We start from the raw sequence: 18,671 nt of genomic DNA, 5'->3' as shown, positions 1-18,671 counted from the left end.
AGTAACCTAGTCCTTTGTAGCATTTTAAAGTGGAAACTCAGTGTTGTCTAACCTCTGGACTAAAATCCATTCAGTTGAATGGAATTTTTGCAAGTATTTTGTAAAGCTTGTGCAACCTGGGACCCTTAGCCACTATAGAACTCATTTGTGGGTGGAATAATTGGGTGCAGTCATTGTTCTACCTTCCTATTTGTTTTGCTTCACCAATGAGGCAATATTTTAAGAAGGGGTCTATGGGAATTCTTCTTCCGTATCTAGAGGATATTGCCTAAACACCTTCAGTTTCTCTAGCTTGAAGTTATTGCTAAATGTTTATAATATATTTTGGCCCAAATGAGCATTTCAGTTTAGCCTAGCCATAACACAGACAGAGAGAAACAGCAATGCTAGTGTAAACATGTGGGTTGTGCTGTGAATGTGGGGGCTCATGATGCAGTTCTGCAGTGTTTTGTAGCCAAGGCAGTGCGGGGGGAAGCCCTTGGTGACATGAGCACTGCAGCAGAGTAATTGAGGCCTTGCTATTGTGTGCAGAAGACATGGAAAGGGGCTAAAAGTACTTAATGTGTCACTGCTACCAGGTGGGGGATACTCTCCACGGTAATTACACATAATTGTAATGTGCTCTCTGGGGGATAATAGTTGTCTATATATATATATATATATATATATAGGGCACAGAAAAGCTGACAGTGAAAGTGTTCTCTCTAGTGGCTCCATTGTCCTTCCTCTGCCTCTTTGCTCACTAAACTGTTTCTCCAATAGCTTTGTTTTTGCTTATTGTCCTCTTGTGTCCCAGTAAATGCTTTGACTGTATGTGTGTGCGTTTGCTAGTGGTTGCTTGCTTAAGGACTGCTGTAGGTGGATGCAGTCTAAGAATGAAAGTAGAAAAATGGCCTAGCTCAGTGTAATTTTATGCTGCAGTGAACAAATCTGTCTCATAATAAAGCTGTGATGTGTCAAAGTAATGACAGCGTGATTAGATTTGTTTTTCTCTGTTTGTTTGCGCTCTTTACCAGGCGTGAGTGAGATGGAGGTAGGGTAATGTGTTTATTGAGGGTAAAAAACAGAAGGTTTTTTATGTGTACATATGTGCAGTTCTTTGCTTGTGGTTCCATGTTTTGGCTGTTTCATGTGGAGAATGGGTAAGAGTCTGTGGGAGTAGTTGTTGCTTGTCTGCAGGAACCAGGCATAGTTTTACATTTGCAACATTTGAGAGGCACTTATCAGCTGACAGACTGATTTGCCATGCAGCAGCATTCTGTATTGTGCTTATCTCTTTTCTCCCACATTCACACACACTCTGCACAATGACACAATTTGAAAAGATGTAGAACACACACACACACACACACACACACACACACACACACACACACACACACACACACACACACACACACACACACACACACTCTCCTTTTTAAATCCCTGGTGTGTACAGGGGGATGAAGGCTGTGCTGCTTACTGTTTGGTTATCTAAAGAGACACAGCTCAGGCAATGCATGCTACTGTGGCCTGCAGAGTGGACTTGACTTGCATTAGTTTTTTTTATCCGCTTGATGAACATCAAAACACATCACATATATTTACCATGTGTGAATCATCGTCACTGGCCTCCCCCAGCTCAGGACTATCTCTCCGGCCCCGACGAGGACGGGGACTGGGGCTTCTAGGTGAGCCCTCTCGACTGCTGGCTGATGGGTGGTATGGTGACCCTCCCAAACTTCCACCCTGAGAAAAGGGTGAACCTGTAGTATACCCAACATTTAAAACTATAAGACTTTCACTGAATGTAGATACATTATGCATCATGCCTAACAAAACAATGGTAAAATTATAACTCACAGGTGTCTCATGGCTTATTGCCTTTATAATCAGTGACAAAATGCAATATGATAAAATAGCAATTTGATTTATGATTATAAAGTGCAATAAACAATTCTCACTTAACAATGTAGTTTGTTAATAGTAACCAATGTTGCCAAGAAACATAACAATCAAAGATTATTACATGAACAGCACAACTTTTTAATACCCTGGCATGTTTACACAGAATCCAATTGATAATCAAAAAAAATTGATTGTGAAAATATCATTGATAATCAAAAACCAGAGATCACCCTTCATTTGTTTAGTTTCCAAAAAAAAAACAACAAATGAATTACAAATTATTTATATTTCAGGAGACATTTCTGAAGAGATTAGATTTACAATAGTCATAAGAGGAAAGGCAAAGGAAAACAGGGGGAAAATACAAGATTCTTAAACTGCAGTTCAGAAAATCATTAAAAGTTACTGAGAAAATAGGGCTCCTAATAGCCATGGAACCATCAGATAAACAGTACTTAAAGCTTTTATCTTTGACAGAAGGACATCAAGCTTCACTGTTCATCCTTCCACTGTGAGAACTCAACACTATAGATCTGAAAGGAGGTGCAGCCATTGAGAAGCCATTACTGAGAAAAGCAAGTAGACAAAGCAGAACACACAAAAAGCTGCTGGCCAATGAACTGGCCATTCCACAGTCCAGATTTCATCATCACTGAGCATGTTTGGGATTATCTGGATCAAGAGAATCAGAAATTGCACCTTTTAAGACTGAACAAATATAAAAAAATATCCCTACTAAAGAACTAAATATCCATCCATCCATCCATTTTCTAAGCCGCTTCTCCATCAGGGTCGCGGGGGGATGCTGGAGCCTATCCCAGCAGTCTTCGGGCAGAAGGCAGAACTAAATATAGTTCTTTCAAAAACTTTGAAAGCAAGCCCCTTGAAAAGAATAGAACCTATAATAAAAGCAAAGACTGGAAACACTAAATACTGTAACAAGCATAATAAACTGCTGAGTTTTTGTGTCAAGTTTAAGTGTTCTGCTTTTCCCTGATGCTGAAAAATAAAAATAAATGAATAACAAATTAATGGCTGTGCTTCTCAGAAATGAAACAGAGTGGTCTCTGACATTAGCACACTGTATGTATGTCTATATAAACTATTCTGCAATGGATTTGAATGTGGCTCAGCCAATCTGATTTTAGTCTCTTTTAAAGTGTTGCCAAATAAGCAAGACAATTTAGTAATCTGGCATTTCAGCAGTCTTAAATTTACTTATGAGTTCAGTTTAGTAAACATTCATAATGCATTCTGTAAAAAAGCTGATAATAACAGAAGGTATTGCTTTTTCATTTACTAAGACAAACCTAAAAGCTACATTTTCCCTATATAGAATTAATCAAAATGTTGTGAACGATTATATTTAAGCCATAGAGATTTGGAGTGCATTCTGTGAAATCTAAGGCAAATTGACTGAGAAAGCTCTCTGCTCTCGTCAACTTGCTAGTATTACTGACTCAGACACATTGATCGCTCATCATTGGCAGCACTGTAATTAAAGAAGGGCTGGATAAGAATTAAACAACATGGTGAAAAATGGAGAGTGTCTTGAAGAAAGACCATAGATTTTAGAGACGGGAAAAAGGAATTTATGGTTATTCATATACATGAACATAAACATTAATGTAATATTCAGTCCACCTGATATAAAGACTAATTTGTATTTGAAATCAAGTACTTGTGTATATCCAGTAGCAACATCTCTATTGGCCTCAAATCAGTGATTTCGGTAATGATTCACCATAGCAGTTTCCTTAAATGCAGTTTGAGAATCAATTTGAATGGAAGGCTAATGGGACTGTCCATAATTCTAAGATTTGTCTACAATCTTTAACTCAGCCCGCAGAGTCAAGCTCAACAGTTCTTTATGAGGAGGAGAAGAGATTAACACTAGGGGGCAACATAAGCTCAAATGAGGCAATTCTCACCACAGTCAGTCAAAGTTAAGCTCATGTGAGTCCTTATTTAAACCATAATGTGCAAAGTTTGAATCTTGTTAAAGGATCAGAGGAGGTCAAGATGTACAAACAGTGCCTCATGCATTTTTAGAAGACTGACCTGTGTGCTCCTGCCTTTGTCTGTCCATCCTGTCCAGACTGTCCAACAGCCCATCGATCTGAACCTTTATCAGTGTCAACTCTCGCTTTATAGTCTGCAGCTCCTCCATTTTCACTGCAGAGAGACAAACAGAGAGAGAGGGAGGGAAGTGCCACAGTATACAAGAGGTTAAACTAAAAGTAAAAGAAGACAATAAAACAACTCTGAAAGGAGCTCTTCTTAAGAAATATTGACTGGGTCGAGATAAGCTATTATCTCTTCATCTGTACTCTTCAAATAACTGCATGCACCACTCTATAGTTCTGGCAAGTCTCTATTATTCCTCCTCTCGTTTTAACACATTCTTTGTCACCCGTTTAGGCACTGTGCCATCCCTAAGCTCGTCTCTATAGTGAACTCTGGAAGAGGCCATTTGTCCCCAAGCAGCTCCTCAGCACCTTGCCTGGCCACCTCAGAGTACAGCAGTGCAGCGTTGGGGACAAAGTTCTCCACAGTGGAACACAGCAGAAAGAGAAGAAATGGAAGTACAGAGAGATGGATTAATAGTCCTGAGAGAAATACTGCAAATAATACATGGAATTAACCAGATACAGACAAAATTACTGACAGAACAAGGAAGATAAATGAAGAGACACAATGATAGAGATGGAGACACAGAGAGTTTAATTGAAAAAGACAACATTCTGACCCCTGAGTACGAGGGCTCTGAGGTGACCTTGCAGTGAAAACTGGTAATAAGGTTTGAAACTCTTTTTTTATTCGTCGTGCTCTATTAATTTGGTATAACTGCATGTTCTGATAGACCTGTCTCTATTACAGAAGAAGATGCTACAGAGAAGAGGCTTTTAATGAAAAGCCATCTGGAGTCTCTGCCCTTCTGATCCTCACTTACTCAACTAAACTCAAATGTGCTTAAATAAGATTTATAAATACATTAAAATGGACATAAATATGGACAAAATTCAATCCTTCAAAGTCTTTATATACCTCTAGCCAAGGCTGGGTATCGAGCATGGTGACCATAGTTTCATGTATAATGAGTGTCTCATTCTACCGGCAATGCTTGTCTCTGGGGATTAAAAACGTTGTTTGTGCAGTTGAACGCCTGTGTCAACATTGGCCTTAAAGTAGCTGAATTCATAAATCAGAAGGGGTGTCTGGTTACTTGTGGATAAATAGTTTACTTTGGTCTTTCTAGAGTACATCATATAGTGTCAGAAACTATATGAGCAATTCTGTTTTAGATTATTTAACAAGTCAACATAGTTTCAGGCAAGTGTGTGATGATGTAGGCATCCAGTCTGCACAATACTAATGGGTAGTAATAAGCTTCCATTAGCCTCATAGCTCAAAAGTGCAACAATGGAGAAGCATATTTCACACACCAAATGTGTCTTGGTTGATTGACTACATTTGCAGTTAGAAGTACATTTGGAAAAGTAGATTACTGAACCACATTTATTAATGTGTAGGTGAGTATTTTTACTTACACTTGGCTCTGCTGGATGAGTGGGGTCTGGAGCTCTTGGAAGATGAGCGCTCTCGGCTACGTCTCTGCCTGGAGGAGGACGAGCGGGCTCTCTTGGCCAGGCTGGAGCTGTGAGCCAGCGGGGGTGCCGCCGATGGGACACGCTGATAGTCATACATCCTGAAGACACAGTACACACTGCCGTCACCACACACAGTAGCAGTATCCACAAACACAGAACAACGTCCACAGATCTACACACTGCACAGGATGGAAATATAGACTAATGCAATTTAACATCTTGGAGACATTTTTATCACTCATAAATAAAACACATATTTACTCAGTTTTTCAAACCTCATGTGGTAGCATACTGTGGCAGTGTAGTCAAGTTTTTACCATAAAGGTATGTTGAAATTACTCAATGTTTGCTAGTGTCTGTTTTTTTATGGTCTGACAAAATGTGTTAAAGCTCTGATAACACAAAATGCTTTTAAATTAACACATCAATTTTTAAGAGCACAAGAAACTGAAATGGCACTTTTTGGCTTTTTAACCAGTGAATAGAAGTTTTATATATTTCAATAATTTTTCTTGCAAGTAACTTCCAGTGAGTGAGTTATGTTCAGTAATGCATTCAGTTTGCATAATATTCAGCATAATGTACTGTGTATGCATGCTATCAGTGCATTTCAGGACTGCTCTGAGTGTTTGCATTTGAGCAGTGAGGAGAAGAGAGAGCCAGGTGGAGAAACATCTGACAGGCGTGGGAGCTGGGAGGGTTACCAGCATTCTCCATACCTCACATAAACAGCCAGAGATTCGATTTCTCTACTGCAGCCATTGCTGTTCTGACATGATACATGTCATACTCCTAAATATACAGGAAACAGAAAGGGTTCTTTGGAACACTGCCATAGAAGAACCGCTTTTGATTCCTTGAAGAATCTTTCAACTAATGTTTCTTTTTTTAAAAAAAGTTTTAAGAACCTCCACATAATGACAACATTCTATGCATTTTTTGTGTTTTTAGTGCTTTTTAAGTGTTTAGAGTATATGGACCATTCGTCTTTAATTGTTCACATTGCTGTCCCACAGTAAAAAAGGCATTAACTGTGATAGTATTAAGCTAAATATTTACAAAAGCATTATTTATATGGTATTTTCTACTGGGAGGTGACTGTCCCAAACCCTAATTTTTTCAATGATTTTTAAAAGATCTTTTTAAAGATTATCAAAAAATGCTGTCCCATGTTTTCATGTCACTACTGAAAAACAATCCATAGGCAAAGTCTTATTTTAGGCAAATCCCTGCATTTTAGGGCAGGAATGAGACTGCATCCCTGTCCCTTATGGCCACACAGTGAGCATTTAGTTACCGTTGTTTTGAAGTAAATGTGTCCCAAAGTCTGAAAATCAATGTGTAACATTAAAAACTGTCAATACCGAAAAATATTTTCTGCAATTTAGTACACTTTTTTGTGTTTTAATGAAAAATATTATGAATTTGATGGTGTTAAGCTAAAACTGTCACTACCGGAACAGTCAATACTGAAACATTTTGTAAAGTTTTGATAGTGACAACATGGAATATTCATTTAATATAATAGAATAAACATAATTAAGGTATAGGGTTATTCATCTCAGGATTGTAAGACAATCTTTTAGCACTTTTAGCTTTTGAGTCCCAGTTATTATTAAGAGATAGTTCATTCACTTTATTAATGCAAACTTAAATATCATCTGAATGTGTGACTCTCTGCTATGTCCAAATTACCAAAGCCTCAGACAGTTATTCATTATTATATTTTCATTAGTCATCCTCTTATTCATTCTTACATAACTCACATTGTTTTGTTGTGTTATTGTTTTGCTATCTGGTGTTGCCAGAGGATGGATTCCTATTTGAATCTTGATTCCTCTCAAAGTTTCTACCACTTGTCTTCAGTTTTTTCTTTCCACCTGCCGTTCTCACTAGGGGTCTGGACCCAAATTTCTGTATAGCTGCTTTGGGACAACAGCTGTTGTAAACATGTCATGTAAATACATTTTAAAATTGAACAGAACTGAATACTTGGAGACTTTTTAAATTGTGATATTGAATTCTAATACCTCTCAGCACTGCTAGCACTACTCTGTTAATGATTTAAAACACTCCATTTTCTCCACCAACCCACCTCTAAGATCTTTTTCCTTCTCTCTCTAGCCTCTTGAGGCATTTTCTCCTCCTTATGAACAGTGGTAAGCTGTTCTTATCTCCCACAAAAATCAAATTGGTACTGCCAGAGCCAATCAAAAGCTCTGTGGCAAAGCACTGCAGAAGCTGACAGAAGAGTTTAGGAGCATGTGTCACACAGGATACAGATACCAGCCATGATAAATCAGAGGAGAAAAGAGACTGAGGAAAAATGAGAGAGAAGGCAGAGGGGTATCTGGGGAAGCACATTAAACATGGCTTGCTCTAACTTTGATCAGATCAGAAAATCATCTGCGGGTAAAATAAGAGACATGTGACAAAATAACGTCAGTTGTTACAAGTTATGAATACATATCTGTAAATGTGCAAAAATACAGCTGTTTTTGTGCCCCTTTGGGTTCTGTAAAGTCTATGATGTGAATGTATTATATTTTCTCTACACAGCATATTCTTTATTGCGGTTACCACACCATATGAACCCTACACTGTTAAAAATGAGGGCTCCTGAATTGTTCTTGGATTGGACTTATGGGTCTAGGAGACACCTTCAACTAGCAGAGAACCTCAGCACTATGTAAAGGTGCTATAAACCTTTTTAAGGTTCTTACATGCTTGTGTAATATATTTTCAAAAATGATTGTTTAAAGTGACATTCCAGCCAAAATGAAAAAGTTATAAATATGCCTACTCACATCATACAGCAATGCTGCAATACAGCAATTTGAGGGTGAGTAGTTTGACTGAACCCAAAGATTTGTATGTACACTGCTCAAAAAAATAAAGGGAGCACTTAAACAACACAATATAACTCCAAGTAAATCAAACTTCTGTGAAATCAAACTGTCCACTTAGGAAGCAACACTGATTGACAATCAATTTCACATGCTGTTGTGCAAATGGAATAGACAACAGGTGGAAATCATTGGCAATTAGCAAGACACACCCAATAAAGGAGTGGTTCTGCAGGTGGGGACCACAGACCACTTCTCAGTACCTATGCTTTCTGGCTGATGTTTTGGTCACTTTTGAATGTTGGTGGTGCTTTCATACTCGTGGTAGCATAAGACGGACTCTACAACCCACACAAGTGGCTCAGGTAGTGCAGCTCATCCAGGATGGCACATCAATGCGAGCTGTGGCAAGAAGGTTTGCTGTGTCTGTCAGCGTAGTGTCCAGAGGCTGGAGGCACTACCAGGAGACAGGCCAGTACACCAGGAGACGTGGAGGAGGCCGTAGGAGGGCAACAACCCAGCAGCAGGACCGCTACCTCCGCCTTTGTGCAAGGAGGAACAAGAGGAGCACTGACAGAGCCCTGCAAAATGACCTCCAGCAGGACCTGGGTTCCTCCTAATGCAGGACAATGGTAGACCTCATGTGGCTGGAGTGTGTCAGCAGTTCCTGCAAGATGAAGGCATTGAAGCTATGGACTGGCCCGCCTGTTCCCCAGACCTGAATCCGATTGAGCACATCTGGGACATCATGTCTCGCTCCATCCACGAACACCACGTTGCACCACAGACTGTCCAGGAGTTGGTGGATGCTTTAGTCCAGGTCTGGGAGGAGATCCCTCAGGAGACCATCTGCCACCTCATCAGGAGCATGCCCAGGCATTGTAGGGAGGTCATACAGGCACGTGGAGGCCACACACAATACTGAACTTCATTTTGACTTGTTTTAAGAACATTACATCAAAGTTGGATCAGCCTGTAGTGTGTTTTTCCACTTTAATTTTGTGTGTGACTCTAAATCCAGGCCTCCATTGGTTAATAAATTTGATCTCCATTGATGATTTTTGTGTGATTTTGTTGTCAGCACATTCAACTTTGTACAGAACAAAGTATTCAATGAGAATAATGAGGGGTCTAGACAGTCAGACAGTCAAGGAGCCAGCACAGGGGTATCGAGGGACAGACACAACTTAAATAAACACAGACTGGAAACACCACGGAGGCTGGAATAAACAAAACACCACAGGATCAAACAAAGACCACAAGATAATACAAACACCACAAGTGAATACAAAAACCAGCAACAAACTACAACCCCAATTCCAGTGAAGTTGGGACGTTGTGTAAAACATAAATAAAAACAGAATACGATGATTTGCAAATGCTTTTCAACCTATATTCAATTGAATACACTACAAAGACAAGATATTTAATGTTCAAACTGATAAAACTTATTGTTTTTTGCAAATATTCACTCATTTTGAATTTGATGTCTGTGGCTATGCTAGCAGTAAGGATCTCTTTATTGCTACTGAGGGATTCCCAATGATATTTGTATAATGTGTGCTGGGTATTATAGTCAAAGTTCACTGATGAGCAAAACCACAACAAAATTCAAAATCATAAATTCTGTCAAACTGATGATTCTCATGGATGCAATGCTGCACTACAGAATACTGCATATTTGTGACACATTTTATACTCATTATTCTCTCTAACATCCCAGGAGCGTTCCAGTGGTAAACTGGTAGTGAACTGGCAAACTTTAGGTCTTGGATTTGTCTTCTACAGTCTTCATTGTGCAGGACACTCAAGCAGACCTTTGCAAATACATCAGGTCCCTCTCCTGTACCTTTCTTCAAGAAATACTTTCTGACACAACTTTCTGCTACCGCTGTGTTCAGCTATGTACTGTGCTTTTGTCAATGAAATGCCATAAACTGTTCTAAACGGTTACTAAGTCTATTTGATATTACTTGACGAATCAACAATATTTTAAACAAATTTGAGATGATTCAGGTGTGCAATTTGTGCAGTACTAATTGGTGATGTATTAGCTTCCTTTATTTGTAGCTGCATTAGTCTTATTGCTCCACGGCAAAAATAAAGATCATCAGGGTGACCAAACTCAATATTACTATTAACTTGCAATTAATGCTGTTTCACAATGGTGATCCGTAGAGTTTGTAGAGAAACTTGTTGTACAGTTATCTTTAGGACTGTGCGCTAAATAGCCACAGTGACCAGGTCAGCCTTTGTCTTATTGTTGACTGACAGCTGAAATAGTGTGCTGATTACGAGTGTATCAAGAAGACAGGATTAAGATGAGAGAAAGCCTTAAAGCCCCTAATCCAGAACTGAGCAGATAAGAGAGAGTAAACAATTACACAGATACTCCTTTGGCAGCTGCTGTTCAGAGCGCTGAGAGTTCATTTGCAAATTGGATGGTGTTTATTTAGCTGTCCAGTGTCACCCTCTGAAGCCTTTACACTACTCCTTCTTAAAAAAAATTGCTCTCGCTCTGAGTGTGAGCAGATTGCTGGAGGCTTTGGCTTTTTATTAAACAAGCTTTGAAGTGACTGCAGTTAATTGGTGTGGGGAGATGGCAGCCATGTTGTTTTGTCATTTTGGCGTAGGTACAGTAATTGCAGCGGGTGCCACTCAAACCTTGGATAAAGCTGAGGAAAAGCCTCTTCTCTTAAATAAAATCTAAATCTCCAGCACCCTTCTCCCTAACACATAAGTCTCCCCAAATGAGCAGCTTATGGTTGAGAGAGAGAGAGCGAAAGCGAGAGAGCGAGAGAAGACTAGCACTGCACAAGGACATGAATACACAGTGAAATATATCTACAGGCCACCACCACAGCTGCGTGGTAATACCTCTCTCACTACGCTCTGTAGACGGGCTTTAGATTCTTACACTCTCTTTAGGTGGTAAAGTCCTTTAACTGAGTTGTATTATGTAAAGAACAGCAGGCGCAAGCACTTTGATGTGCAGCTGGAAAGAAAGCAATCTCTGACTGAGACAATAAGACAGCTCTCTCTCTCTCTCTCTTTCTTTCTTTCTCCTCAAGATGACGGAGGTGGAGACTGGTGGCAGCAGAGCAGAGCTTTGTGTGTGTATATGAGAAGAGAGATACAGCAAAAAAGAAAGAGAGAGAGAGAGTGAGAGACAGAAAGGGATGGGAGAGACAGTGGTGAGGGAAGGAAGGATACTGTGAGCAAGAGAAAGTGAGTGAGAGAGAAGGAAAGAGAGGAGGGGGAGAAGAGGGGCGACAGAGAAGAGGGGGACAGCGAAAGAGAGGGAGAGAAGCAGTCAAGCGCTTATCGCCCATCAGTGTGGAGTAGCTGAATTAGCTTCTCATGCGGCGCAGGCCTCCAGAGTGACGGACTCGTTTTTCATACTGTCAGCCTCTCCACCCCTCCCTCCCTCTCTATCTTTCTCCCTCTCTCTCTTCACACATTTCATTTAGCTACTTTTTAGCTATTTCCTTTCTTCCCTCCTTCCCTTCCTTATTTTCTGTTTTCTTTGCATTTCCCTTTCATTCTTTCTCTTCTTTCTTCTTTCCTTCCTTTTTCTCTTTAATTATTTTTTTCTGCCTTTGTTCTATTATTTTTCTTTCCATCCTTCCATTATTATTCATCTTCCTTTCTTCCTCTCATTACTTCTTTGTTTTTTTTCCTTCTCCTTTACAAAGTTGTCTTTAATTCTTGTGTCATTTTCTTTCTGTTCTTCCTTCTTTCTTCCTTGTTTTTATGTCCTTCCCCCCTCTTTCTTCCTTCCTTCCTTTCGGTCTTTCTTCACTCCCTCTCCCCTTTCCTTTCTCCTCTCCATTCACTCTATGCTGTCTCTGCAGTAGTTGGTTTCAGTAAGCTCAGTGAGAGAGCAGTAAAGGTAATGAATTACAGTAACATGTAGCAGTTCTGTGTTCAGTAACATTCAGAGTTGTAATGTGGGTAGAATACTATGCAAATTAAGCAATTTGATACATTAACAGTCAAAGAAAACAAATACACAAACAGTATTTAACCCCTTAAATGGCCAGCAGGCCCAACATTTTATTACATACTTAAGTACAGCTCAATCATTTTGCAAGTAAGTCCCTGTAGTTAATGAATAATAAGCCTTAGTATGTAATAAGTCTCAGATTTTAAGAGAAATGCACACACACACACACACACACACACACACACAGACTCTACTGTCTTATACAACTATAGAAGTTATTAGCTATTACACTTTTATTACCACTATTACCATTTTGAGTATTGACTCCTGAATCTCTCTCTTTAGTGTGACTATATGTGTCTGTATGTGCATCTGTCCAAATCCTCAATTCCAATCCAGTCTCACCACCCATAATCTCATCCCTTCTGACTTAATGTTAGTCTCAGCATTCAAGTACTCAGATGCTATACACACTTTCCTATGGCAGATGCTCCAGTGTTCGTATCTGTCATAGGAAAGTGCTTATAGGTTTACTGCTATCCACACACCCAAACATCTCAGACACACACTCTCAGTCTCCTCCTCAGTGAGTTGGCAGTAAAGGGCATAGTCAGTCTAACCACAGGACAGTCCCACTGATGGCTCTGACAGAGGATGCTCCAGACAGACCTTTACTGCTGTTTATTTACAGCTGCCAAAAGCCTGTCCAAAATTTAGTGCTTCTCAAAAGCTGGGGTCAGTGGAAGCTCTGTTCTGGCATGTTCTGAAAAAACAAGATGCTTTTCATGTGCTTGATTTAAACTTGTGCATCATTTACACATACAAAATACATTACAACATTGTTATGTAATTAATTATAATATATTATATTGATGTAATATATTGTTATATTGTTATTGTTTTTTGTAAGATTATGTATGCAAGATTATTATGTCAGTTTAAAAATATAAGATTTTATTCCAAGTAATTTGGAACAATGTCTATTGGTCCAGCTGGCATTTTCAAATCAAAACTCGGGTTACGATGTTTTGATACAACAGTGACAATATTTTATTAATATGGAAATGAGGAAATGATGCACACATTGATGTTCAGTGTATCACTTTTTTCCATTTTATTTATTGAACTAGATTCCTGTCTTTTCCAGTGAAACACAGTTTTAGGAAGGGTCCCTGAGCTAGCTAAACATTTTTCACGTGATGATAGGTTGGAACACAATGTTATAGGGATGCACTGAAATTTGGCCACTGAAAATGGACTATTTTCAGCCAAAAATTGTTGGTGGCCTAAATTTCATAAGATTAAAAGGACCAACAACCTGTGTACAACCTGTGTCAAAGTTTCAAAACCTTAGACTTTACAGATGCAGACATTACAAATGTCTGCAATGGCAATAAAAATGAGAAGTAGTATTTAAAACCCCTGTTTTCTTTCTTCCCTCTCCTACATTGTTCAACGCAGACATGTTTAAACAGTTTGAGTGGCAGCAAATCAACAGTGAAAATGTTGCTTGTTTGGAACAATTTAACAGTTTCTGTGAGCAACATTAGGCAAGCAATTTGTAATCACTATTCATGCCAAGCAGGAGGATGTATAAGGAAATGACAGGTCCAATGAACTAAAAAAATTATAAAATTCTTTGTCTTGAATGAACATTCTCTGTTGTTGAGCATTCTGGATTTATTCTCACTGTAATCATTTTAGAAAGCTTTTTAAGTAAACCGTTTTCATTAACTGTGAACTTGGTTCTGTCACAGTATGCCCTGAATTTTGTTTTTGGCTAAGAATTTTAGTTTTTAGTGCATCATTAGGTATTTCCTGCCCTCTGTGCAGAGTGATCTAATCAGGATGATTTTGGAAAACCACAATTTTGAATTTCTAATCATCTGATGCAGTGAATCAAGCTTAATATGACAATGGACATGAACTAACAAGAATAAAAAGTAAATTCTGATGTTAGGTTGACACAGTAATTAAGAATACTTACTGTGTTACTGTGTAGAACTGTGTTACTGTGTAAGACTTATGCTATAATCAAGTACCTTAGTACTATGACAGCAAATACAATGATTGACAGCTGATTTGTGTTTCCATGATTGTGCATGCGTTGAGAAGCAGGACATTTTCTAGGTAATCACGTTTGTTTGTTTGTTTGTTTATTTGTTTGTTTGGGTGTGTGGGTCTGCATTTCCCTGCAAGTCAAATTTAAATGTGCTGACTTTCTGGTTTATAAATGACCTATGTGCCCTTCACGCTGCATGAGGGAGGCAGTTAACTCCCAGAGCAATTATGAGTACGAATGAACAACACACACACACACACACACATTCACACGTACACATACAAATACAGACAAAAAGCAAATATGCACTTGAATTGCACTTTTGCATATTTGCATAATTTGACATTCGCACAGACCCAAAACACAGTGCAAACCTAAGTCATTTATCACACTCTAAATAATGTCTGCACACACAGTTCAGGTTGCTCTTTTTTCGCTCATTCAGAGCATGCTTCGTCAGCAGCTCTCACACTGCTGCCCATCTTTATATGAGTGCTGAGCAAAGTTGGCCTCTGACTTCTTAAGGTGGTCTAATAATGAGCCCTAACTGTGCCTGACTACTGAATGGGAGAATCCTATATAAATGGAGATTTAACAGGAACTAGATATCTGACCAGTTCAGGGTTTTATTATTTTTGTAAAAGAGGCTTGGATTTAAAAGAGCTACATGTAATACTAAATGATTAATGTACTATTCCATAGTACTGTAAATGCATAACCAAGTCTATACTTGCTCTAAAGATCTGGCCAATGCAGAACACTTTTTAAAGCAAAATATATTCTGATATAAATATGTATCCCTAATAATTATTAATCCTATACAAGCTAAACTTACTTTTTACTTTTACTTTTTTTTTACAGCGTACTGCAAGTCATCCTGCTACTTACTTGTGGAAAAGTTTGAGTGCCCCAGTCAAATCATACATTTTGATGGGTTTTCTAAGTGAAAATAATTTCCTACATCCCCTACAGAGAATATACATCTATGCATTTTAATACACAAATATTTCTGCTGAATTAAAAAAAACAACATAAAATGTGGCCTGTGGCACATTTTATTCTGTATGTTTATCTATTTTTCCTGAACTCCAAAAATAAACAGAAACTGCACTAATGTCATGAATGGCCCCTCCCAGTCCGGTCCATGTACATTTGTTTTGGTCTAGTCCATGTGCTTTTTGTTTTTATCCTAGTCCGGCCCCTTGTGTGTGACTCCACCCCTGATTGTCACCACCTTTTTTCCGCCTGTCCCTCGTTATCCCTGTGTTTTATAAGCACCATGTTTGCCCTTTGTTTTCGCTGGCCTGGGATTTGTACAAAATTTGCATTGTACAAATTCTAAATCATCACACTTTCCTCAAACTACTGGGTTGTTAAGTCAAATATACTTGCTTATTCTGACACTGTATGACATACCATCTATAAAAATGGACAAGAGTCAATGCCTTGAGACATGCTACCAAGCTAAAAAAACACATAAGCAGCCATCTGCCTATGCAATGCCTGTATTTTTGTCCTTTTATCTACGTATGCAAACATAACAGTATGATGTTCAGGGCAATTTAAATATAATTTTTACCAAACTATTCCTTTAAATGCCATATTGAAGGCTGTGTCGGCAGTAGTGAATGTGGGCATAAGCATCACGCCCTGCGGCCCTGCAACCATCTCATTTCTGATGTGGACCTCTTTCCCACCATCTTATTTCATTTCATCATTCACCTCATGGCATCGTTACATGAATTTTTAACACAAACTTCTTACGCACAATTCCTTTAAAGTAAGATGAAAAGATAAATGTGAAGGACAACAGTCGTCCCAAACCGCCATGTACTAGCACACACAAACAGGCAGGCTTAGGGGCCCACAAGGGGAAAGGACAGTGACAGTGCAGCAGACTCAGGGGCAGAGCGGCTGGGTGGCTTTGAGTTTCGTGTCCTGTCTGACAGACACCACTCAGAGTGAAAGGCCGGCTGTGAGCAGAAGACAGCACTGACAGTACCTGTCATACAGATCCTCCTGATAGCAGTCGTAGTCCAGCTCATGCTCCGATCTGTGAAAAGAGGGGCAGAGAGGGAGAGAAAGAGAATGAGTGAAAAGGACAAAGCATCTGTCATCTCAGCTGACAGACACATAAGCTCACAACACTGTCCGTCTGCACCGTCCATCTTCACACCTGACAGAGACATTGCAGACCAAAGACTCTCTCTCTCCTTCTCTCCCTCTATCTCTCTCTTTCTCTCACTCTCTCTCTTTCTCTCTCTGTCTTACACTTGCTCTCACACACAGTGGAAGTAATAAACCTTGAAATTTGCAGACAATTTGCATATTTAGGAGCATTTCCATAAGCACATGCAAAACTACATTAAAAACCTCATTAACTAAGCTGGTACACAAACGTTTGCAGACCGGGGAAGGTGGATTTCCTTGAATGAAATCCAGTTTATTAAGGTAAACAGTTTGTGGGGCAATGCTAGAACATAATGGGTAAAAATATAATAATGTAAACAGATTAGTGATTATATGTTAGTTGAATGCAAGGCCGCTGAAACGGCTTTAAAGGATGCCATCATTATCAGTGTTAATAATAATTCGAATAATACATTTTAAATTTGAATAATTCCAATAAACATGTAGGACTATCATATTTTAAAATGTTGTAGTGGAAGTGAATAGCCTACAGTGTAAAAAAAAATGAAAGAAATCTGTAAACTGTAAAAAGCCCAGCAGCAAAGCCCAGCAGCAATCTGGAAATTAACAACAGCAATGTTAAAATACAGCATATGCTTCAATTATAACAATTGTAGCTGCAATTGATCCAATTATATCAGTGTAATGAAGCATTACTTCCAAGCACTTTGAAAGCAGACACCTAGTGTAGACCATCACATATCAGTTCCTTGCATGATTTTGATGTCCGCAAACTTAAAGTGATAATTTTCATACAAGTTTTCCCGTATGTATATACATATTGCCAAATGAATTTGAGTGACATTACAGAAAGCAGAGTATCAAAATTAGAAGTATGTTGATCTATAATAGATCATTATTGAAATACCATCCATTTTCTAGTCACTTCAGTGTACAGTGTACCATAATGTAACTTGTAAATTAAGTTTGACTTCTAATGAATGAAAATTACCAAGAATGGCAGGGACCCTCTGTCCATTATTGCTGTGCAAACTAGCAGCCAACCAGACATCTGTGTGGTCATGTGGCAGAGTGAAGAGCTTAAAGCAGGATTGGACTACTCAAGCTGGGCAATGACTGAACTCAAATAATGAGCACAAATGATTCAGAATTCACACTTTATTCTGACTGACAAGATGAGTAAAGCAGCAGGTCCTTTTGCTCCCAAACAATAGGTGGCCACATGCTACATATGTATATTAATTGCAGTTATACCACTTACAGTTCGAGTGTGGTAGTTGTAATGAGGACCTATTTCTTCTTTGACTTTTTTTATCACCATCCAATTGACTAGGGGGTAATGACAGTATAATACACGTTTTGTCCATACAACTGTAAATGAGATGAATATGTGATTAGTATGATGCAAAGGAACTGCATTTTTATTACCAATCTCAAAATGAATCAAACAAAAAGAGGTCCATTAAACAAATCATGCTCTTGTCATCATTCATGGAAAATAGAAACTGAATCAAAGAGCAATATTTAGCCAGTCTTCATAAATCACTCCCTTAATCTTTGGGAAAGAGGAAAAGATTTCAGCATAGAGAATTACTGCACACTCAAAGCAAATTTTCCTTCTCCAAGGCTATTCCCAGAACTGCTCAAGATCTCACATGTATGTAGAAACAGAGGTTCAGACATGAAAGCTTTAATTAGTGGAACATTTTCATTTCCTCAGAATTCAATATTACATGTGAGCAGAGCTAAAGGAAATGGTGTGTGATGTGAGTGTGTGAGTATCCAGCTCAAGAGTGAATTTGCTATTCATAGTCTCAGACCAGCTGGAAAAAGACATCTGATTTTTTTTGTTACTGCTCTGATAGTGGAAAGCTCCCAGTATTTGTGCCACGCTTTGCACTGGTAAATGTCAGACCTTAATGTTTGAAGGGATGCTGTGGGCAGGTTTAGTGATGCTAATGAAAATAAATGAGATAATAAATACCTGTCACTGGTGCATATGCACAAACATAAGCACAGAGCCTCATACATAAGTAGAAGCTAGTAATATTTGGTTAGTGAGTCAAATTCAGATTTGTGAGGAAAGATTTAAAACCCTGACACTTACCTACAAAGCCGAAAATGGCCCATCTCCTATCTACCTGATGACAATGGCCAAAGCTCCA

General features: G+C 38.8%; 1 protein-coding gene across 1 annotated transcript in view; it reads right to left on the bottom strand.

The window, feature by feature from the left end:
* LOC108435460 (heterogeneous nuclear ribonucleoprotein C-like) overlaps positions 1-18,671 on the bottom strand; it is a 91,157-nt gene that overhangs the window by 5,092 nt on the left and 67,394 nt on the right. The window contains exons 3-6 of the mRNA XM_017711359.2: positions 16,358-16,408; positions 5,442-5,599; positions 3,952-4,065; positions 1,591-1,748 (exon numbers count right to left, since the gene is read on the bottom strand). Of these exons, the coding sequence (XP_017566848.1) occupies positions 1,591-1,748; positions 3,952-4,065; positions 5,442-5,599; positions 16,358-16,408 (481 nt within the window). The remainder of the gene's footprint in view (positions 1-1,590; positions 1,749-3,951; positions 4,066-5,441; positions 5,600-16,357; positions 16,409-18,671) is intronic.

The sequence above is a fragment of the Pygocentrus nattereri genome, chromosome 7, assembly GCF_015220715.1.
Source record: "Pygocentrus nattereri isolate fPygNat1 chromosome 7, fPygNat1.pri, whole genome shotgun sequence".
NCBI lineage: Eukaryota > Metazoa > Chordata > Actinopteri > Characiformes > Serrasalmidae > Pygocentrus > Pygocentrus nattereri.
Note: the sequence above shows the minus strand (reverse complement) of the source record. Positions and strands in the feature narration are given on the sequence as shown.